Below are 21,423 nucleotides of genomic sequence, written 5' to 3'. Positions count from 1 at the left end.
AAACGGTCATAAATTTGTATTATTTTCTTTTAGGGTGACTTTCAACATCAGTCCAGGGACAACAGATGCAAAATAGCCTTCGGCTAATTCTGGCATGTTTACATTTGTTTAAATGTTTTTATTAATGTGCAATGTCCCTGATCCTTAAACCTTTAAATAAATAAAAAATAAATTCGATACGACTTGGATGGAAACTATAGTCTGACAATGGAAGGACAAGGAGTTGGACTACAGCACTGCATGTACAGTTTTCCCTAAGGAGATTGTCCTACGTTCACATTTCTACTTGTGTTTTTTTGTTTTTTCTTTGTGCTATGCACTGTTGTCTTTTCTGTATTGCAATGACATGGTCTGTCAACAAATTACAGTACAAACAGTAAAAACGTAAATGTGAATCTTGTCCAGTCTCTTGCAATCAATCTCCCACATACACTAAGGTGTGTACAAACAGTGATACAATAATATCATCAAAACTTTAGCCATAGTTTACCTCAGAACATCCCTCCAGAGTACACTGTTATATTGACAGCTTGACTAAAATGACTGTCTTATCCATACACAATGACACAAGGACACAAGGACTTGTCATTCTGATGGCACTGACATGTTCACTGACACAGATATTTACTTTTGAGAGATGAACTAAGGATTTTTAGCAAGAGACTGGCTTTTGCAGGTAATCCATGGTGTTTTGTTCTGAGAAATGCTCTTACTGTTTTGCAAATGTTGAGGATGATTCAAGAAATGTACCAAAGTGACTGAGAAAAACTGTAATATCCTAACTCACATAAAGTTACAAGTGTGTGTGGTTGTGTTTCATATAAATGTATGGTAGATGGCTCAAAAATATCAGTGAAATAGATTAACTACAGAGATATCAGAGCAGTAATTAATGAATTGGTCTCAGCTGTGGCTCTGGCCTGTGACGAGTTTGCCACGACAAATTGGGGGGGGTTACCATGACGATAGATTGACCCCAGGCTGAGGCAGCGAAAAAAGTTGAGGAAGACGATGATTTTCTGGTCTGGTCTCATATTTGGGCTTATTGTGACAAAACGGTAGCTCCTATTAGAACAAGAAGCAGACTGTGAGCATCCACAGGACTTCCTGAACATGCTGATATGTTTTTGGTGTTTTTAGAGTTAATATCTTTTGCACACCAAAAGACTTTACGCAGGAAAAACACCTTCAAATTGTGTACAGGAGTCAGTGGACAGCTGGATGAGACTGGCCTCACTCAGAGGCTCATAATTCAAGTCAGCACATTGTGAGAAAGATGATAAGTTTGTCTACAACTGTGGAAACAATAGAAAATTTGTGGTCAGGAGCCACGAAAGAGATTTTTTTTTTTTTTTTTTTTTTTACATTTCCAGACAACATCTCCCACTCCAACTGATGATGTCACCCACTCTGGCCCGAGCCCTCAGGTCATCTCACAGTGGGAAGGCGGTGAGGTGTCTACAGACTTGCAGCTTGTGTTGACTAGTGATACTAAATTTAGGAATGAATATACAAGAACATGTCCCAGGCCTGTGATTGGCTCCAGTGTACCAGCCCAGTGAAACCAGAATAGCTACAACTATTAGTGGGAAGGAATATTTCATCTGGTTCAGTATGAAGCAGCTGCATCAGGTGTGATCTCACCTAGAACAGGGAGATGTGGGACAGGTGTGGGTAGATGTTGTGTCAGGAGCCTAAAATATCCAAAGTGATCTGCATGAACCAAGAATAGACAAAAAAAACAAGCTTTTGTGAGCTGTGATATGAGCAGTTAACTTATATTTACTTCTTTTCACTTCAAAAATCAACACAATATTGTGTTTGCATAGACTTGTATCACATCGAAGTCTTAGCTACAGCTACAGGAGTAAAAGAAAACAGACTTATGTGTGTGCTTGTGTGTCTGTGTGTGGCTGTTTGTGACATTTAGCAGATGCTAATGCCTTGCGAAGCCCTTTTTATGATGTTCACCAGCTATGAATACATTTGAAATCCCTGCACACGTCGCATTATACAAGACACAGTGAAGATAATCATCAGTGCAGAGCAGCATCAGTGAGCACGACTCAGCACATCAGGCCAAACAGATGTAGCAGCTGATTTATTTGAGGCCACCGTCATACATGCCAAACAGGGTCTGTGGAATGTGCAACATAGCCAACATATTAAAATAGAACAGACGTTTCTTCAGTAATAAAAATGGAAAGATACAACAATAGCTGCAACCTAATACAGTCAAAGATTGCAGACGTGTCTTGTCCTTCTTGCTGTTGGTCACAGTCTCCTGAAGTAAACCGTCTCACCACACACAGTGTTACAACACATGAACAAAAAATCAAATGGGAGATGATGAGTTGTAACTGAAACATCTCAGGCACAGGGAGGTGTCAGCGTGACGGTGCCAAACGCTGTGTGTTGACATTCATCTAGTTTATATATGAAAAAGAACAATGGATTGAACATTCTTAGTCATTTCATCACAGGGATCCAGAAAAGAAAAAGTTATCAGCGGAAAATAAAATAAAGAAACAACAAACTGACTGACAGACACATCCACATCTAACTAAAACTTATACAGGTACAGGCACTTGTTCCATAAAAAGCAGATCATTTCAAAGCTGTGAGCAAACCCCAAAATAGGATATAAATATTACAACTACACAACTATTCCTTCTGTTATACCTTAGCTGTGCTGCTTGCTTCATGTGGCTCAGTTTGCTTAAAAATATCCACACAGCTGACAGGTTTGAATTGACTGATTGATTGATGGTTTGATGGTTTGTTGATTGGTTGATTGATTACCTGAGCTCATGTCAAATCATGGTCAATAGTAAGATCATGGAATTTGTTTTGCTTTTTTAATTACATTTTTTGGGGCTTTTTTCGCCTTTAATGGACAGGACAGTTGAGAGAGACTCAGGTAATGGGAGGCAGAGAGAGGGTGAATGATACACAGGAAAGGGCCGCTCGACGCGGGATTCGAACCGGGGCCAGTGAGGATTATAGCCTCAACACAGGTGCTCTACCAACTGAGCTAAACACCGCCCCAAGATCAGGGAAAAGTTAAACTCAGAATAAGAATGACCAGTTTATTACCGGTATTGCCATAGGCTCTGATTCTTGCCAATAATAAACTGTTCATAGTCAATTACAGCATTTATTCTCTTGGATTGAGACATTCCAAACAAATGGAGTTGTTCTTATCTGAAACCATCCATAGCCAGGCCTTCAAGAACAAGACACTGAAAATGGAAGAAACACAAAACAATTACAAACACAGCCCCATTGTTTGTTGTCATTTTGTGTATCTTTGTGGTGGTTTTGATCCCTCAGCAGTCATTTTACAGTTTGTGGTCAGTTTGCTGTTTGATTTGTGTTAGTGTGTGTATGAATTTTGCATCATTTTGTTGTTAACTTCCAAAACCAGAAACATCAGCAGAGGTTCTGTCTGGTCCCCTGCTGAATGTGGTTTATTGGTTTCCTGCTTCGGCCTGTGATTAGGATGACTAAATCAAGTTTGAATGACACATGATACAAATGACTGCTGATGTTGCTTTACTTGTCTGAGCTGACTCCATTTTTCCAAACTAACTGCTTGGTTCTCTGCTCAGTCAGCAGAGCATGGCCACAGGTCAGTGTAGGGTTAGAGCGCCCTCTGCTGGAAGATACCACAACGTTCTGGTATATGGGAATATATTATAGTGGACCAAGAGACAGCTAAATTAAGTGTCAATGCATTTACTAGTTACCAATTAAAAATGTATTGATTGTGAATGTTTTGTTAAAAGAGAGCATACAGTACTGTACATTCTCTTTTGTGCAAGGCCTGTCCAAAGTTGTAAAATACTAACGGAGAAGCAGTGGTGTCCAAGATTAAGAAAGTTCATTAAATGCTTTTGCTCCTGTTCCTGACAGGAGGTCAATAAAACCCATCAGTCTGCGAATCGGTACCAGTTTCTGCAGAGGATTTTCATCCAATTGTCAAGAAAACAAAGCTCTGTTATGTGCAATTTCTCAGCTTTCGCATATTGTTTCAAGTCAGAACCATTGAAGCAAGCTTAACACAGCTGTCTGATGAATCCAGTTTCAAATATACCACCTGGGTGATGTAAATAAATAACTTAGATATAAGACTTTACAATAGGTAGGTCTTGAACCAAATACTTGGTGGTATGAAAATGTGCATTTGGAGCATTTCAAACAAAAATGAAACCTACATTTAAGCAACTTAAAAGCTGATAAAAATGAAAGAGCTTTGTGAAATTTTTTGATATGCCTCTCATGTTGGTACATACTGTATGTGCATAGTCCTAATATTATACTAACATAATAAATTCCCTTTTGGCCATTTCAATATTTGTACACATGCATGTTATTAAATGTTATAAATTGCTAAAATGAACCTGAATTCATCATTGGTAAGACGGTCAGAGACACTATCAATATGCAGAGAACAAATATTGAAAAAAGCCAAAGTTTAATATCAAAAGATATTTATTGAATTTATTAGAACTTGTATGCAAATACATGTTTTATTTATAATAAAATATGTCATATTTCCATTTGGGCAAAATCAGCATGACCACCATCACTGTGAAGTTGTCAGATACAGTGTATCTTCCACAGATCCAACATGAAACTAAAACTGCAAATCACAGCAAAGAAATGAACATGTTCACGCACATGCACGCGCACAATCACGCACGCATGCACACACTCATGCATACACACACACACACACACACAGACAGTTGAAATACTGCACTCAGAATTCATGGAATTCAAACAATGTCCACCACCACAAATGATCACCAATGAACACAAAACTTGAGAGTCGGAGGCATAGATGTTAAGAAAATAGAAAACAAGTCTTAAAAAAAATTCACTGCACTACAAACTGTGTGCAAAGCTGAGCTGATACTCTGAAGGCTACATGGGCGTCACACTGGAACTCCAATTAACAAAAGCAATCGGTTACTCAAAGTCAGGCAGCAGCGCCTCCACCTGCGTGGTCTGGCGCCGTTCTCTTGCGCAGTTTAACATACATAGTTAGTATTTTCATGGCTCAGTGTTTTCAGTTTTTTAAATAAAAAAAAAAAAAAAATGGAAATGTATTCATGTTTGAAATTTTCAAACTTTAAAAATACAAAAATACAATACAAAAACCCAGGAGGAAACTGGATAACAGAAATACAGTTTGCATCACGAGAAATTTGTGACTTGACAGACGTTTTGTTTGAAGCTGCACTATTGATATTTTTAGGTTAAAGGGATATTTCAACATTTTGGCAAATTCGCCCTTTGCCATAATCCCTATAGTCATAGCAGCAGGTTTGTTACCTTTAATTGTCAGAGATTGCCAGCTGCTCAGCTAACGCTATGGAGGTATATGGTATTTCCGGGTTTCCCCTATCCAGCAACTCCAGAACACTCTTGTGGGCAAGTTGAGACATGCACATTCACCACACTACGAAATAATAACGTATAATTATATAACATTACGACACACATAGCAAATACTCCGAACTACTTTTTCTTTTGAAGTCAGGGATGTAGTTCCGGCTACGCATTTACCTCGAAAACAACTCTGTCTTGTAACGTTCTGTTATCTCATAGCGTGGTGAATGTGCAGGTCACAACTTGTCCACCAGAGCGTTTTGGAGTTGTTGGATTGTGTATTTAATGAGTTTGATGGGGAATACCTGGAAAAACCATATGCCTCCATTGTGTTCGCTGAGCAGCTTGTATCTCTGCCCCGCCGATCGAAAAATAGCTTGCACCGACAATTAAAGGTAACGAACCTACTGCTATAACTATAGGAGATTATGGCAATGGGCAAATTTGCCAAAATGTTGAAATATCCCTTTAACAATGGCTAAAAAGCTAGAGTCACTCCTATTGACATACCTTTTAGCTGTTTCAGCTGCTTGGCCCACACTTCACTGTTTGGATTCAGTCTGAGTTTCTACCAACAGCAGCTGGTTTTAGCAAACAAGCTCTGATAAACCCTCTGCACACTACATGCCCAGTACTGAAAACAGCACAAGTTAGTGACTAGCTAACAAGCCAGATAGTTGGTGCAGACCAAAGCTGAGCTCATTATAATTAATCGAATTTAATATTAGACTTATTTCTGTCAGATTTCCACAGATGCAGCTCCCACAGAAAGTCTGGATGTGGAACTAAGTCACTGTTTGCACATGAAAAACGTTCAATGCCATAGCTGTCAGATGTGTAATCCTTGTAAAGCTCGTTGTGGCCAAAGAAGAATGACGGAACCGAAAGTATTCAGTTCCACTCCAGACATGGTGGCTACGCTGGCTACTCGTTAAAGCCCTTTTATTTTGTCTTTAACTCGCAACTAGCAGCAATAGGAAGTCGAGCTTTTGTCACAGGAGGATCGTTTTTAGTTGCAGCACAACCAGCATTTGGATGTCACAACAGAGAATTAGGGCAGTTATGTCGGGGAAAAAAAGACATTTTGAGAATAAAGTCAGAATTTGGAACATGAATTAAGAAAAAAAGTCATTATTATGAGAATAAAGTCATCATTTCTAGGAATATTACAACCTAACAAATGTGAAAGGACAGTGAGCTGCTGTTTCTGCAAGCAGAGAGTAGCTCCTTCACAATCTTTCATGGTGATGATGATGATGATGCCGAAGGATTCTGAATCTCCTAATTTTTGGATATTAATCAGTTACAGTACAACTCAGGAGGCTCAGTGTAAATCATTTTAAAGCTTTTGATATTTTCCTTTTCTTACATTACACACAACCTGAAATTACAATTTTATTCTCATAATAGTGTCATCTTTTTTTTCTTGAAAATTTGCAACTTTATTCTTGCAATACAACTTTATTTCTTGAAATACTGTGATTTTTATTCTCTATTACTTTATTCCTGTAATATCGTGACTTTATTCTCAAAATGTGTTCTTTTTGTATTTCCCACAATGTGGCCCTAAGATTCTGTCATAGACGTGTGAATGGACAGAAAGTTCCAAACCAATAAAAAAAAGGTTTAAAAAAAAGAAAAAGAAAAAAAAAAGGTAACTTTTCTTCATACAGAACATGTTGAGCCTCATCTATGGTAAACAAAGCCATAGGATGATCACTAGAGATTAGAGACAGTACCATAGTTTTCTAGTTAGTTCACAAGTAATATTCTACCTATGTTTTGGAATGCTTCTATGAGTTCAAACACTCTGTGTCTTCTGCAGGGTGGGAAATAAACACTTGTCACCAGCCACATGTTGGGGTATATACTGTTTTGTATGAAGTCTTCCATTGACTTTTGTAATAATCAATTTTTTGACTGGATAAAAATTGGGTTACCATGGTCGATGAGGTTTTGAAATCTACAGCCACGGTGACAGGTGGCTAAAAAAAAGAAGTGACGTCTCCTGCTCTGCTCTCCCACATCGCCACCGTCCCTCTGGACTAGACCCCCAGAAGACAACTGTCAACCACTGGTGGTAACAAAAGGCCTGTTGATTTAAAACAGGTTAGTAGCAACAAAAAAGGCAGGGCTGGGTTAATGCTCTCGTCTCCTGTCTAGAGTCCAGTGAGGTCTACAATGGCCTTGATGAAGATGGTGTCGTCTCGTATGTAGGAGTTTTTAGAGTCCAGTTTGGAGAGCGGACAGAAGAGCGGGCAGCCGCTGGCGATGTTCATGTCACTGACGGGCCTCTGGAAGGACGAGGAGGAGATGTCGGGCCGGAAGGCGTCGATAATGTGCTCCCTGTTGTTCTGGTCGAGCAGCATTAGGGTGACCTGGGTACACATGTTGGGAGTCTAGCCTTACATCCTGACCCACTACAGCACTTCCACTTTTAGCACAATGACACGCATAGTTATAATATGATTGACTATGTATTCAGATTTTATAATGAGTCAGAGAAAATTGAAGTGAATAGAGTTAAATAAAAATTTGTTTAAAGGGATACGCCAATTTTTTTTTTCGTGTCTTGCCTTACTCCCGAGTCCATGACAAGCAGATAGACACCATCCTTTCGACTGTTCGTGCAGTAACAAGGGAGATACGGGCAGAGCTGGCGCACCGCTAATTAGCTTAGCTCAGACGCTGGAAGTGTAGTGTTAGCCTGCCTACCCGAGCCGAAATCAGCAGTCAGAAGCTGATTTCATTTTAGCTCTAAACTCTGTAAATATATCATTTTGTCGACGTTTCAAACATTTTTAAGTAGCCGTTTAGATCAGCAGTGTGTCGTTAATTTGTCTAAATACCAGCTGTTTACAATTTTGTTCGGACGAATTCGGCGCTACTCGAGCTAGCCGTTGTGACCAACGCACTTCCGGGTTACTTTCACAAAATAAAACACTCGTTGTCCTTTACATACAGAAAACCATGACGATAGAATTTGTGCTTTTACTTTGAAATAGGAAGCTAACCTAACCTACCCTCGATGTAGCTAGCTTGAACCAAAATAAACCGTTTTTGCTTGAACCCTCCGTTTTGACCGATCCCTAACCGGCATTTGACCGCTCAAGATGCCTTACTGGAGAGTTTTGTCAGCTCTGAGACGAAGATCGGCCCGCCGGTTTCCGTTTAGAGTTGCTGAAGAGTGTCTCTGATGACTTTAGGTGGAGGCAGGCTAACACTACCTATGCGCTTCCAGCGTTTGGGCTAAACTAATTAGCAGTACGCCAGCCCTGTCCGTATCTCCCTTGTTACAGCACACACAGTCAGAAGGATGGTGTCTATCTGCTTGTCATGGACTCGGGAGTGAGGCAAGACACGAAAAAAAAATGTTGGCGTATCCCTTTAAATACAACCCCGCTGAGAACAGGGTGGTTCTGGAATTAAAAAGTCACTTAAGTTTTGTATTTCCTGTTACCATTTCAAATTATTACATACTGAAACATTTCTAAACAGGGCTTTTATTGTGAAATATTTGAAGGCATCATATGCAATAAAAGCCTGAGATCAGAATGAATGGATCAAATACTTTGGATGAGAGCAACAAATGGTTGCAAATAGGCACTAGAGGTTTATCCACCTGTCATGTCCGTTATCGGGGACCCACTTTTATTTATCTGAGGAAATAATTTAGCTAGGAAGTCAAAAGCAGCACTTCAAAATAAATAAAAATCAAATTTTAATCAATCCTGTGCATGTTTGACAATTATTAATATTGAAGCTTAATATGTGTTAAATTATATATTATTAGGAGAAAATACCCTATTATTTATTAGGCATTTAACATTTAACCAGTTTTCTAAGCCTTAATGTCTATATTTTCAATGATAAACTTCCAGCTTTAGTTTTATGAATGGACTCAGTTCCAAACAATGAGTCATATAACAATGCTGTGTTTAGAGGATTCTAGTGAGTACTGTATTACCTTCTGGTTAAAAGGCCACTTGAGGAGAGCGTCGCTGTGTCCTCTCATCACCACAAAGAACAGAGACAGGTGGGTGCCGCGGCCGGTCCCGTCTCCGTTCAGGTAGATCCGCAGACACATCTTGTAGCCGTACTTACTGGTATAAAAGGCTGGAAAACACCATTAAAGTATAATCGTGTCTGTTATTCACTGCTGCCTCGTCACCGTCTGGATTATAAGTCAACATGTTAATAGCCATCATACAAAAGCTGTTACCAGGAGAGAACATGGCGGGGGCCCGGCCGGCCACGGCATCTTGCCTCTTCTTGGTGAAATCCGAGATCTTCCAGACGAAGATGCCGTCGTACGTGGCGGCAGACATCTCCCTCATTTTGCCCTCCATCTCCACGATGGACAAGTCTCTGAGGCTCACCGTCCTCTCCAGCTGACGCACCTGCAAGCACAGTAGCACATGAGTGTGGAGTCATCTGGCACGCAGTCTGAGTCTTCAGTTTGACCTCAGTTTGATAATGCTCTCTAGGGGTGGGCAAAAATATCGATACGGCAATATATCGCAATATTTTGTATCGCGATACGATACATCGATATATCGATAATAAATCATGTTTCAGACGTAAATCCAGTACAACTTCCGCACCTCTGCTCCGCGAGGTGTCACTGTACTGCTACGTCAGACAGTGTGTTGTTCATGCAAATATGTTGTTGGAACTTGCGCTTGTATAGTTACAATAAAATGGCATGGATAATTTGAATCACATTGTTTTGACTCAGTTTGTCCCATGAATTATCACTATCATCTGATGTACATACAACTCGGATTTTAAGATGCATAATGCCTTTTACATTTTTCAGTGAACTATGTAGAATATCGCAATATATCGCAAACTTTGGATGTCGCAATATCATATCGTATCATGACTCAAGTATCGTGATGCGTATCCTATCGTCCTTGGCAATGCCCACCCCTAGCTCTCTCTGAAGACGAGCTCTGGATGGCTACGGCACCATCGGTTTCCTCAACGGCAACGGTAACAGCACCGTCATCCAGTGCTCACTGACCTGCAGCCCAGCACATGAGTACTCAGAGTACACTGGACTTACACATAGAAACAGAAAGTTACTGGTTGTTGCAACAAGGACCCAGGTCTTCTGGGCTGAGGAACAGTCTATTATATAACAACCATCTCCACCAGTTCTAGCCTCGTGAACCAGCCTCTCCCGGAAATGCATTTCATTTCATTTCCCATGGAGAGTCTGTCCTCATTCATGGCCTGAAACCCTCAGAAGGCCGAGCCAATCAGCGTCGCTGCTCAGATTTCTGTGATTGACACAGCACGTTGGCCAATCAGGGACCGACTGGTGCAAAGTAGGGGTGGGCGGATCGATTTAAAATATCGATAGTATCGATACTAACGTTGGTATTGGGTATTGATCGATACTTGTGTGATGAGATCGATTCTTAAGTTTCACTTTCTCTTCTGTACAACTCCAGGCATTTACAAAGTGACCGACGGGCCGTACAACACCGCTCTTCTCTCACTTCACTCATGCTCAATTAGCCCCTCCCCTTTCCTCCGCTCCCCCCCTCCACTTTCACTCACTCACTGCGAGGCGAGCAGTGCACTGCTGTGGCTTCATGATTGTGCAGAGCAGAAGAGGAGTGACGTTTGGAGTTTTTTTTTACAGCTAATGTTATTTTTCAGTGTAATTGGTGATCACAGTAATTTAGCAGACTGATTAATAGAATAAGACAACTTTGTCCTGTGTTTTATTATCATCATAGACATGATTAATTAAAGGAAAACTTACAAAATAATTAAATAATCATGAAAATTGAAGTTTTCATTCAAATTTGCATATAGATGATGCATGTAGATGGTAGTAGTAAAAAGTATTGGTATTGGTATCGGTATCGGCAATACTGGCCCTGTATTTACTTGGTATTGGATCGATACCAAATTTTGCAGTATCGCACAGCTCTAGTGCAAAGCCCCGTCACTACACTGCGCGACTCTTACCACAACAAACATGGCGGAGCTACAGTATCTAGCAGTAGCAGCCTAAAAACAGCAATAAGGGAAATTCTTACTGAAATACCATCCATTACAATTAAACAAGAGCAAGAGTCGGCGCTTGTTGAGTTTCTTGAAGGAAAAGACGTTTTCGCTGTTCTTCCAACTGGATTCGGCAAAAGTTTGATATACCAACTTGCTGATTGGCTGAATGGGGTTGTCTGTCAACGCTACTACTCCCGCCCACCCCATACGCTTACAGGGGGAATGAGGCCAGACTCTCCCTGTGAAATGAAATGAAATGCATTTCCGGGAGAGGCTGGTTTACGAGGCTACACCAGGTCATGTAGTTTGCCATAATGCGGCAACATGTATTTCATGTTTCAATTTGATTCCAGTCAGTCAGTATGGCCCTCTGGGAAAGAAAAGTATCTTAGGGGTCCAACAGGGTTTTGACAGCTCATGTTGTTTAGTCACCTTGTTGTTGAGGATCTCGATCTTGTCCTGGTCCAGTCGGTGCTGGCGGTTGTAGGCCTCCATGGTGGTGCAGGAGCGCTCCATCTCCCTGTTGAGGACGCAGACGATGTTCTCGAAGGTGCTGACTTTGAGCTCCAGTTCCTGGCAGCGCCGGCTCAGCTCCACCACTTTGGTCTTTTCACTCTGGAGCTGTAACTCCAGGGCCGCGCCCACGGCGCTGGGCAGCGGGGTGAAGGAGGTGGCCAGGGCGGGGGCGCAGGCGCCCTGCAGGGGAGCTGCTCCCCCCGCGCCCAGCTGGCTCATCTTCAGCTCCAGGTCTCTGAGGGACTGGTGCAGCTCCTGCAGCTTGTGGCTGGCCACCTCCAGGCTCTGAGGCTGCAGGCTCTCCAGGCTCACCTTGATGCCCATGATGAAGTGCAGGAGGAGGTTGAGGTGCTCATAGGAGCACTGGCGCTCATGGTCATGAATCTTCTCTTTCTCCACCTTGGAATCAAAAAGACATACAAGCAGAAACACATGAGACTTGAATCACACACATCCAGCAGGAATGACATCTTAAGGATGTGTGTGCAGAAGATTATAGTTAAAGCACAGAATAAAGAAGTATCTAAAGACTATTTATAGAAACATACACTACAAAAGTATTCTACAGCTTTGTGTACACTGATACTGAGCAACACTAGTGGAAACAGATCTGACATGTTAAATATTTTAAGGTTGAAAAACGACATAGTGTTGCTTTAAGAAGAAGCTCACTAGTCTTTGTTTCAGAGTGAACCTGCATGTCTGTGTCAGTTTGTCTGAGATACAAATCGTTGTGTTGTTTTTAGTTGGTTGGGAAAGTTAGTGATGCCCTGGGTTAATGACATGAACGGAGGTTAATGAGTGGCTCTGAAGCAGCAGGGGGGGCAAACTCATTTTAGTTCAAGGGCAACATACAGCACATTGATCTGAAGTAAAATAACAGCATTATAACCTATAAGTAAGAAGAACTCTAAATCTGACCCTTTGTACAACTATTAGTATTATTAAGATGTTTACAGTTAATGAACTGTCCTTTCTGAACAACTTGAAATTATTTGATAAAATGTGCAATTTCAACAATATTATGCATCTTTTTTCTGATTTGATTTTAATATTTTAATGATTTTTGTCATTCTAATAGCTATTATTATCTCATGTTGTCTTTAATTGTCTTATTTCTTTCTGTTTTTGATTTAAATTTATTATATGCCACTGTAAAGCACTTTGAATCACCTGGTATATGAATTGTGCAATAAAAACAAATTTGCCCTGCCTTGCCATCGTGGGACCAATCAGACCCTCTGGCGGGTCGGTTTTGGCCCGTGGGCCGCATGTTTGGCACCCCTGCTCTAAAGGCTACAAGCTTGACATGTAAGTAAATGTACTGTAGTACGTTGGGGGTTGTGGAGTTTAAGAGATAACATTCAAATCTCTGAGTGTTGAGCTGCATAATGAGAAACAACGGCACCAAATGGGACGAATGTGTGGAAACCAAACTGGATCTGTGAGGTTCTGCTGCGTCAGTCTCAATCCTCTGTCTGACGCTGTGACTGTCACTGCCACTGATGCTGCTTATTTTTTGTGTTTCTAAAATTTAAAGTAATTGAGATATCCAACGGCAGCCAGACCGCCATGTAAGTTTCGAAAAGAAAAAATCTTTCTTTTATAAAAACTATGTAATTTTACTTTTTCATAACACATCAGAGCTAATCATGTCACTAGTACACTTTCACCTTTTTAGATAAAACATCAGTATGTAAACTAAACTCCTGCATCTCTCTCTCTCTGTTCTTGTAAATTATGACAAAAATCTCTACTTACAGACGTATCGCAGCCAACAACATGAAATCTGCATGGTGCTTTAAATTTACTGCAGAACTTAATATGGTCCACATACTGCAAAACAAAAAAACAAAACAAAGAAGCTAATGACCTACAGAAAGGGACGCTGTGGGAGTTGATCCCTAGCTAAATGGTTAGATGTGATCAATCTGACAGAATTATGAATATTCGATGGAAATAAATGTGTGTGATACCTTTTCTCTGGGGATCTTTTTCTTTGCACAACCTTCACAAATCATCGGGTACTTTGGACAGATTTCATCATGAGCCTGAAAGAGGAAAACAGGGAGTACAGTTAATTCACATTAAAAGCAACATCATGTCATGGTGCAGTATTTTCTGACTTTTCAAGCAGCTTCTCTTGTGTTTCTACTAGTTCAGCTCTAAATAAAATCATATTTAGCCATTTTTTAATCAGAATAATCTGACCACAAATACTTTGAGGCATTGGTTCATTGTAAGATTTTGCTTGCGCACAATGATCCTGCACCAACTACACTGATTTATTCACTTGTTCTTTAGTATATAACGGGATAGTGAGGAGAGTGGATACTCTACATAATCTGTCCACTAGAGGACACTGTGACTCCACTGTTGGCACCATGGCAACACAACAGTGAGATACCTGTCCCAGCTCAGCTGACAGCTCAGGCCCAGGGTTCATAAATTAGCCGTGGAACAGCAAATGTCATGGGAAGCTAAGGACCCAGACATGTGCAGTGTTACACTGTTGTAAGCCAAACACATCAGAATGTGTGTGTGTGATATAATAACTCTACATGTTAGTCAAAGGGATAGGGATTATGGCAATAGGCCAATTTGCCAAAAATGTTGAACTATCCCTTTAATGATTTTTTAAGTTTACACAAAGATGCCTTATAACTTTAATATATTTATATTATGCCTTGTCTGTTTGGATAGAAAATTACGTAATAATACAACATAGTGGGTTGAGCTGGCACCCCATATGCAGAGGCTACAGTGGTCGCTGCAGTCAGCCCCGGTTCAAATCCTGCATCGGGCGGCCCTTTACTTCTTGTCATTCCCCCTCCCTCTGCCTCTCCATTTCTTGTCTCTCTCAACTGTACTATCCCACAAAGGCACAAAAAGCCCCAAATTATACTATACTAAAAAATAATAATAGAACTAATATCTCTCATGACACAAGCTCAGACGTTATTCAACATGCTGAATTATGCCAAAAATAATCTCAGTTTAACAAGTCTCAGTTGTACACAAATAAAAAAATCTGTATTGGAAAATCAACCTATGAAACATTTGTCCTGACCAGGACGGTAAGTGAGGACTTTTTTCTGTAACTCATCTGCACAGCTACAGTTATGCCCGGGCCGGACTCGAACCTGCGAAAGGACTCAGCCTTAGCGGTTCTTGCTCTAGCAGGGGAGCTACCAGGACAGCCTCACACTGCAGCATTTTGTTATTACATTGGAGCAGCTTGCTCACACACACCAAAGTACCCTAGTATCCTGTGCAAAGCGCCAGTCAAAAAAATGTACTTATTATTATAACTTGATATGGATATATATGTGTAGTATATATGTGTTTATACATTTTAACGGATGTGGTACATATGTTTATTGATATGGATAAATATGTAGTATACCGTATGTATATTGATATGGATATTTACGTAGTAGATAGATATAAACCACGATGAGTAGAAAGGGGTGGGAATTTATTTTAAAAAGTACTTCTTCCCACTCCTTTTTCAATCTTGTGCATATTCTGATTTAATGATTCTTATATTATTATTTTTTGTTTTTATATACACACAGTATATATATGTATACATATATGTATATATATATATATATTTTTTTTTTTACACACCTTCTAAAATAAATTCAAATTCAAAAACAATGAAAACCGGACCTTTTCACTAATTCATACCAGACAGGATGTGAAAAGTGGACATGTCCAGGCTAAAGAGGACGTTGGGTCACCTTAACTGCTAGAATAGCTAATGGCTTCTTTCTACTGTAATTTAAATGACTAAAATGATTCAAAGTCTGGACATTAACAAGATGTAAACAGGACTCATGGGTTCAGTTAGTTGAGCATTGTGTTTGTTGACATTCCTGTCTTTAAGTCCTGTCTACCACGCCCTAGAGACAGACGGTGTTTGGCTCCGGTAGCACAGGGCAGCCTGACCTTGATGTTCTTCAGTAAGAAGGGTTCTTTGCAGTATTTGCAGTTGAGCGTCCTCTCTGGACACTCCCTCTCGTTGTGGCGCTCCTGCTCGTTGGCTCTCATCAGCTCTTTACAGGAGGGACACAGGATGATCATGAAGTCACAGTTCCCTTCGTGCCCAGCCTGCAGCACAACAAACATTTTCAGCATTTTTTTGTTGCAGTTTATCGTACTATGAGCATGGACGTACTTCAGACTTGACCTAGATACCAAAATGACTCTGCATGAAATTTGAAGACTTAAAGGTACATTGTGTAGGAATTACTCCCATCTAGCGTTGCGGTTGTACTGTATATCGCAAGCAACTCAATGGTATTTTTCATGCTGCATTCACGTGAAATTGGGCAGACGGCAGACGGACGACAGCCGCTGCACGTAACGGTATAAACAAGCCTCTATGTAAACAAGTGGTCCGTCAGCATGAGGCAAAACAATACACGTGACAATATGTTGTCATGGCGATGTCGTATTGTTTACCTGACCCACATTTTACTGGCTTTCTCTGGACTTCTGTGACAAAAATGACATCTGGTTTGTTACCGACGGCCGTCTGCCCGACTACAGGTGAATGCAGCATCAGTGTAACGCTCCATTCCTCCTCACTGCGTTACCGCGGTGACTTTTCACAGACGCCACCTCGACCTGAGCCGACAGCTCCGGTGTCTCTGCTGAGTTTCCGTGGTTTCCTACCGTCACGCTGCCACTGAACGTAAAAACATGGAGACACCACATGGCAGCCAGCACCGAGCTTACCCGCTCCATGTAGATATGAATGATATGAACGGCTCATTCAGAGCTGAAAGGAACACTTCAGTTTATTGATGGGGGGGATTACTGATTCATGAAAAACAGACTTTTGAATGAAATAATCGATTTTCGTGAATAGATAACAGGAGAAGTTACACAATGTCCCTTTAATGTTAAACCTTGCTTCTGGTTTATATGCAGCCCTTCTGTGTGTATCAGTGTAATTTTGCACATGCAGAGCTCAAGTGACAAGATATGATCAGTGGCGTTATTGATTCTCCATAAATATGCACCTCAAATTCTTTGATGGTTCCCGTCCATGTGCACCCCTCATTGGGACAGACGGCCGCCAGGGCCTCCACTTCTCTCCGAGCGGCATTGTCTGGGAACGCCTGGATGGAAAAGCAGAGGTTGCCGTGTCAGTGTTGTCTGCTTGGTGTCTTCAGTTACAGTCTGAGGTGCAGAGTTACACAACCCTGTGCATCGGTTTACTGACAGCCAAGCTGCTTGAAGCTCACTTTTCTCTCCTGGCTCTAATTTCTCCAGCACGTCGTACGGTCTTTCTAGGGACACGGGGCTGCAGCTCCTACACCTACTGTTACTACTGCACCATCACAACCTAGTCACAAAGAGCTAATGCAGAAGGGTTGGGAGGTAATACGGTAATATGGTATACCGCGGTATATTAAAACAGCAACGGTATCAGTTTCATTACCGTTATTAAAAAAATATGCAGCGCACTCATATAGGGGCCTGATATATTACCTACTAAATATCATTTATTTTACTGCCTAAATAATGAGTGTATGTCCAGCACCTACATGTGTGCGGTTGAGTTTTCTATTTTATTCCAGTAGTAGAATGTTTTCCTTTGGAGAGATTGATAAAGTTGATGGTTGTTGACGGCTCAGAGAAGAGAGAGGAAAAGACGGCAAGCCGCACACATAGTTGTTAGAGTTAGTCCTCAAGAAAAACACAACTTCTGCAAAAACCTTGGCTAGATTTGAAACATTATGTTGCTATAGTTACCATGTTTTACCATTTACCATTTACCATGTACCATTTTTCTTGCCGATGTTATAAAAACACACAGGGTCTAGCTGCTGCTAGGGATGGGCATTTCAAATAATTTTCTAAACGAGTAACCTAACCTGGTCTTACTCAGGTAACTGATTACTTTGATAAAAATAAAATGACGTCATGTCTGACGGACAGAGTGCAGCCGGGACATAAATGCGCTCTGTCGGGGCATAAATGCACTCAGCTGCCTCGGAGGAGAAAAGTTTTTTACAGTATAAACTTTGTGTTTTTGCATGTAGTCACATGCACATCATGTCTGTTTCAGAGTTCGGCTGTCTGAGGTGAGTGACTACATGCAAAAACACAAAGTTTATACTGTTTATACTGTACACTATATGAGTTCAGTGGTGTGTCATAAGGATTCCAGTCATGTACCATAGATATTTGATTGTTTTTTGAGTGTTTGTTGTGGTTGAAAAAATTGCCCCCGTTATCAATTTTAGTCGCGTTTTTTGCTCCCCCCAACACTGGGTGACCATCAGGACAACGATTTAAGGGTCAAAAATGACCGGAATTCTCCTTTAATGGTATCAACATCTGGATACCACCCAACCCATCCCTACAATACAGGGATTTTACTGTGTTGCCTCGTCACTCCAGAACATTAGATCTTACAAACGCTAGTGGCGACTCTCTGGGTTATTTCTAAGGAACTTACACTACCAGTCAGAAGTTTGGACACGCCTTCTAATTAAATGTTTTTTCTTTATTTTCTATAATTTTCTATGTTGTAGATTCATACTGAAGACATCAAAACTATGAAGGGACATATATGACGTTATGTTGTAAACACAAAAGTGTTAACTGAAACCAAAGTGTTATCTGTCACCTGACCTAAACCCAATATAGATGCTGCTGTAGGCAAAACAGCAATAAGTGCTCAGCACCTCTGAACTCCTTCAAGACTCCTCATTACATGCTGATGCTGGTAAGCTATGGATGTAAATGTAAACATATACTTACACCACCTTGCTTCAGAATAGAGGTGGGTTCCTCAAATAAGTCTTCTTTGATGCAGGCACTGCATTTCTGTGGTCCGGAACTTAAAGGGAGGAAAAAACACACACTGACATTATGATAGACACTGGCCAATCACGTGACGGCCGACATATATATACCTGATATAGCATCATTATTATCCAAACACTGTGGCCTGTGACTGACAGCAGGCGGGATACTGCAATGAATCACTGTCACTGAGAGGTACAAATCTGAAACAAGTTTGATGGTGAACTTTTCCAAACAACAACAAAAGCATACTTAGAAATTGATAAAATTGTAATTTTGGCCCATTACTCTACATTCAATATTCATCAGAAAGTGAAACCTAGTATCAAACTCTTCAGTGAGTCTCCAGGAGCTGTGCACACATGGATTTGGGAAGTTTATCTCATCTCTCGGCAGATCCACTCAGGCTTTGTTCATCTTCAGCTCTCTTCACAAAAGGTCAGACTTCTGATCTATCTATCTAGGTTTATGACTGAATCATGACCAAGAGCTTTTTCTGGTGAGAGTTTCACATGTTTTTTGGTTAAAATGTCAGATTCGGATTTTGATGTTTAGTTTTTAGATACTCTTTCCAACGGTGCTCTCAGAGTAAAAAAAAAAAAAAGTGGAAATCCTTGTTTTGGACACACCTCAATGACAAATAAAGCAAAGAGGATGTACCTGAGAACATGTTCTCCTCATGTTCTTTTTTGTTTGTTTAGTTAGTTAGTGTGTATTCACAGGTTTAGGTCATTTGGTTTTACTGTGGCAGCAATCATCTCCCTCAGCTGTAATTACTTTTACGGCTATAGTCCCTTTATCCCTCCAACAACAAAGACCCAATCTGAGATCTTCTGGTAGCTCACTGCTAGTCAGTCCAAGGTCTAGTTAGAAACGAGGGACAGGGCCCGTTCTGCATTTTATCTTCACTTATAGAACATATTTTTTTAATTACAAGTGATGTTTAATTAATTTCACATTTTATTTTGATTTATCTGAATGTTTTATTTCTAACCTGTATTGAAAAGAGCTATATGAATTGCAACATTTCCATTATCTATTATTATGAAATACAGTAACATACACTGTCTATGGTCCAGCACACACATGCGCACTGAGAGAAAGAAGAAAATCAGTGATCTCATCACTATCATATTTTTTCCCCCACTAAGCCGTTAAACCAGATCACGAAAAGTAAGCTGTGATTTTTAACATATTCATCTCTAGATTATTATATTATGATGACAAACAAATCAGACATTCAGTCATATTATTGTCATTTTAATAAATATATATATTAAAAAGTAGTAGCACACGGATTGATGGAGCTTTGTCTGGACATGGCAACTAACATGAGAATTTTTTAATTAAATGTGATGTTTAATTTAATTTACATTTTATTTTGATTTATCTGAATGTTTTATATCTGACTTAGGCTATATTGAAAAGAGCTATACAAATTGCAAAAAATTTCCATTCTATCTATTATTATGAAATACAGTATGATGTACATGGTCTATGGTCCAGCACACACATGCGCACTGAGAGTAAGAAGAAAATCAGTGATCTCATCACTATCATGTTTTTTCCCCACTAAACCGTTAAACCAGACCACAAAAAGTAAGCTGTGATTTTTAACGTATTCATCTCTAGATTATTATATTATGATGACAAACAAATGAGACATTCAGTCATACTATTGTCATTTTAATAAAGATATATTAAAAAGTAGTAGCACACGGATTGATGGAGCTTTGTCTGGACATGGCAAACATGAGAATAGCCCAAGTCATTCCAAACTTTTATCGGAAAATACAATAATGTGTCGCCAATTCAATATCAAAGGATGACACTTTAGAGATATGCTATAAAGACTTTAACCGTTAATATAAATACAATACAATAAAATAACAATGGCACACATATTTGGTGTGTATCTGAACACAACCCAGTGTCATGTTGAACTTGTTGGACCTGCACCCTGCTGCCTCCGGGTCACTTCAAGCCCACAAGGTTTGCGGAACTTGACCACGAAGAGGACAGACAGACAGACAGACAGACAACAGACAGACAGCTGCTGGCTAACCAGACACACAAGTTGAGATTTGATTGGGATAAAGAGGCTGCTCGGTGGATTTAACTTGCGCGAACCGTGGGCACTAGAAATATAACGTTCCACACACATAAACATCTGTCCTGTCCTGTCCTGTCCTGTCCTGTCATGCTGTAGCAGTAAAGCAGGGCGCCGTTAAATCTGAGCTGTATTGATGCTCGTATACACACACACACCTACACACACACACCTAGCTAGCTGGCTGGCTAGCAACCATGACACTATAATACTCACCTCACTATTTTGTTGAAGCAGAAGGAGCAGAAGCGGTGGCCGCACTGGGCCTGCAGCGGCCTCCTCAGGACTTTCTGGCACGAATTGCACAGATGCTTGTCTTCCAGGTTGTTGGCCAGGATTTTCTTTGGGAAACCCGGTTTGTTGCCTTCCAGGGAAGATGGTGGAGACGGTTCCTGTGCAGCCATTATTTTCCACCACCCCCCTGAACAATATCGGGGTACTTCAGTGGGGTGTGTTCAGGACAGCAAACACTGCTGAATGTGATTTTTCTTTTAGCGTTAATCGACCCATGGCTCCTTATTCTTGTCGATCGAGTATTCCTTCCTGCT

The 21,423-nt window shown here is 40.5% G+C and overlaps 1 protein-coding gene across 2 annotated transcripts; it reads right to left on the bottom strand.

Annotated features, from left to right (window-relative positions):
- Positions 1-7,032: 7,032 nt before the first annotated feature.
- On the bottom strand, positions 7,033-21,393 carry LOC146982038 (TNF receptor-associated factor 2-like). 2 transcript variants are annotated; one of them, XM_085787623.1, is made up of 10 exons: positions 21,092-21,303; positions 18,721-18,799; positions 16,971-17,069; positions 15,892-16,053; positions 13,914-13,988; positions 13,699-13,773; positions 11,854-12,336; positions 9,620-9,797; positions 9,365-9,513; positions 7,034-7,775 (listed from the first exon to the last, which is right to left on the bottom strand). In XM_085787623.1, the coding sequence occupies exons 1-10, from the start codon at positions 21,277-21,279 to the stop codon at positions 7,557-7,559; spliced, it is 1,707 nt and encodes a 568-aa protein (XP_085643749.1). In that variant the 5' UTR covers positions 21,280-21,303; the 3' UTR covers positions 7,034-7,556. The 2 variants fall into 2 exon arrangements, with proteins under 2 accessions (XP_085643748.1, XP_085643749.1); XM_085787622.1 differs by lacking the exon at positions 13,699-13,773 and having other exon boundaries at positions 7,033-7,775; positions 21,092-21,393.
- Between the last annotated feature and the right edge of the window lie 30 nt (positions 21,394-21,423).

Source organism: Trachurus japonicus, chromosome 9 (genome assembly GCF_045865225.1).
Source record: "Trachurus japonicus isolate A0001 chromosome 9, Traja_1.0".
Lineage (NCBI taxonomy): Eukaryota > Metazoa > Chordata > Actinopteri > Carangiformes > Carangidae > Trachurus > Trachurus japonicus.
This window is presented reverse-complemented; position numbering and strand designations above follow the sequence as displayed.